This window comes from Ailuropoda melanoleuca, unplaced genomic scaffold (assembly GCF_002007445.2).
Source record: "Ailuropoda melanoleuca isolate Jingjing unplaced genomic scaffold, ASM200744v2 unplaced-scaffold1450, whole genome shotgun sequence".
NCBI lineage: Eukaryota > Metazoa > Chordata > Mammalia > Carnivora > Ursidae > Ailuropoda > Ailuropoda melanoleuca.
In genome coordinates, this window is record NW_023183282.1 from 1 (window position 1) to 2,924 (window position 2,924).

Below are 2,924 nucleotides of genomic sequence, written 5' to 3' on the forward strand. Positions count from 1 at the left end.
AAAATCTGGAATGTTACCTAGTCCATGCTGAAAATAATGATTTGAACAGTGTTGAAGAGGGGACTGGATTGGCCTTTCAGTCAAATATTTCTCAACTTCAGAGATTTCAAAATGAAGAACAAACTGTTAGGTGGGGTTCACTTGAGAAGTCCTTCACTGAGGACTCAACCCTACAAAATTATCAGAGCATTTTCAACGGAGACAGAGTTGCTCAAGGCAGTGAGTGTGAAAAAACGTTTGATCAAGGCTCAAATGTTAATAAAGATCTGAGGACTCATTTTCAAGAGAATGATTTTGAACGTAATAATGGTGAGGAATTCATTGATACAAGATCCAATGTTATACATCACACTATGCATATAGGAGAGTATGCTTATAAAGGTAACGAATGTGAAAGAGATTTTAACCAGTCCTTCAGCATGAGCGATCATCAGAGAATTCATATGGGAAAGAAACCTTATGGATATGATAAGCCTGGGAACGTGTCTAGTGAGTCATCCAGAATACGTATACGTAAGACCGTCTGTAGTGGAGAGAAACCTTACCAATGTATAGAATGTGGCAAGGCCTTTTCCCACAAAAGAAACTTCACTAGACATCAAAGAATTCATACTGAGGAGAACCGTTACAAATGTAAAGAATGTGGCAAAGCCTTTCAGCAGAAATCACATGTTAAAAGCCATGAGAGAATTCATACTGGAGAGACACCTTACAAATGTAAAGAATGTGGCAAGGCATTTTCCTACAAAGCAAACCTCACTACACATCACAGAATTCATACTGGAGAGAAACCTTACAAATGTAAAGAATGTGGCAAAGCCTTTCAGCAGAAATCATACGTTATCATCCATGAGAGAATTCATACTGGAGAGACACCTTACAAATGTAAAGAATGTGGCAAAGCCTTTAAGCAGAAATCAAACCTTATCATCCATGAGAGGATTCATACTGGAGAGAAACCTTACAAATGTAAAGAATGTGGCAAAGCTTTTCAGTACAAATCATGCTGTAACATCCATGAGAGAATTCATACTGGAGAGACACCTTACAAATGTAAGGAATGTGGTGAAACCTTTAAACAGAACGCACACCTTACTCAGCATATAAATACTCATACTCGAGAGAAAATTTATAAATGTAAAGAATGTGGCAAGGGCTTTTCCCAAAAAACAAGCCTCACTGTACATCACAGAATTCATACTGGAGAGAAACCTTACAAATGTAGAGAATGTGGCATGGCCTTTAGGTACAAAGCATGCTTTAACATCCATGAGAGAATTCATACTGGAGAGACACCTTACAAATGTAAAGAATGTGGCAAGGCCTTTCAACAGAAATCATATGTTAACATCCATGAGAGAATTCATACTGGAGAGACACCTTACAAATGTAACGAATGCGGGAAAGCCTTTTTCTACAAAACAAACTTCACTAAGCATCAGAAAATTCATACAGGAGAGAAACCTTACAAATGTAAAGAATGTGGCAAAGCCTTTCGGCAGAAATCACATGTTAAAAGCCATGAGAGAATTCATACTGGAGAGACACCTTACAAATGTAAAGAATGTGGCAAGGCATTTTCCTACAAAGCAAACCTCACTACGCATCACAGAATTCATACTGGAGAGAAACCTTACAAATGTAAAGAATGTGGCAAAACCTTTAAACAGCTCGCACACCTTACTCAGCATATAAATACTCATACTCGAGAGAAAATTTATAAATGTAAAGAATGTGGCAAGGGCTTTTCCCACAAAACAAGCCTCACTATACATCACAGAATTCATACTGGAGAGAAACCTTACAAATGTAGAGAATGTGGCAAGGCCTTTAAGCAGAAATCATACATTATCATCCATGAGAGAATTCATACTGGAGAGACACCTTACAAATGTAAAGAATGTGGCAAAGCCTTTAAACAGCACTCAACCCTTACTCAGCATATAAATACTCATACTCGAGAGAAAACTTATAAATGTAAAGAATGTAGCAAAGGCTTTTTCTGGAAAACAAACCTCACTGAACACCACAGAATTCATACTGGAGAGAAGCCTTACAAATGTAAAGAATGTGGCAAAGCCTTTCAGCAGAAATCACATGTTAAAAGCCATGAGAGAATTCATACTGGAGAGACACCTTACAAATGTAAAGAATGTGGCAAAGCCTTTCAACAGAAATCATATGTTAACATCCATGAGAGAATTCATACTGGAGAGACACCTTACAAATGTAAGGAATGTGGCAAGGCCTTTCCCTGCAAACTAAACCTCACTAGGCATCACAGAATTCATACTGGAGAGACACCTTACAAATGTAAAGAATGTGGCAAGGCCTTTAAACAGCCCTCAAACCTTACTCAGCATATAAATGCTCATACTCAAAAGGAAATGTATACATGTAAGGAATGTGGCAAGGTCTTTTCCCACAAAACAAACCTCACCACACATCACAGAATTCATACTGGAGAGAAACCTTACAAATGTAAAGAATGTGGCAAAGCCTTTCAGTACAAATCAAACTTTAACATCCATGAGAGAATTCATACTGGAGAGACACCTTACAAATGTAAAGAATGTGGCAAAAGCTTTAAACAGCACTCAAACCTTACTCGGCATATAAATAGTCATACTGGAGAGAAAATGTATAAATGTAAGGAATGTGGCAAGGCCTTTTCCTACAAATCAAGCCTCACTACGCATGACAGAATTCATACTGGAGAGAAACCTTACAAATGTAAAGAATGTGTCAAGTCCTTTAACAGGTGCTCACACCTTACTCAGCATATAAATACTCATACTGGAGAGAAAACGTATAAATGTAAAGAATGTGGCAAAGCCTTTTCCCAAAAAACAAATCTCACTAGACATCACAGAATTCATACTGGAGAGAAACCTTACAAATGTAAAGAATGTGGCAAGGCCTTT

The 2,924-nt window shown here is 37.7% G+C and overlaps 1 protein-coding gene across 1 annotated transcript; it reads left to right on the forward strand.

The window, feature by feature from the left end:
• Nucleotides 1–6: 6 nt before the first annotated feature.
• On the forward strand, nucleotides 7–2,183 carry LOC117797813 (zinc finger protein 845-like; the record flags this gene model as incomplete). Its single annotated transcript, XM_034650262.1, has 1 exon — nucleotides 7–2,183. A coding segment is annotated over exon 1 (1,830 nt), but the record flags the coding sequence as incomplete, so codon positions are not given.
• Between the last annotated feature and the right edge of the window lie 741 nt (nucleotides 2,184–2,924).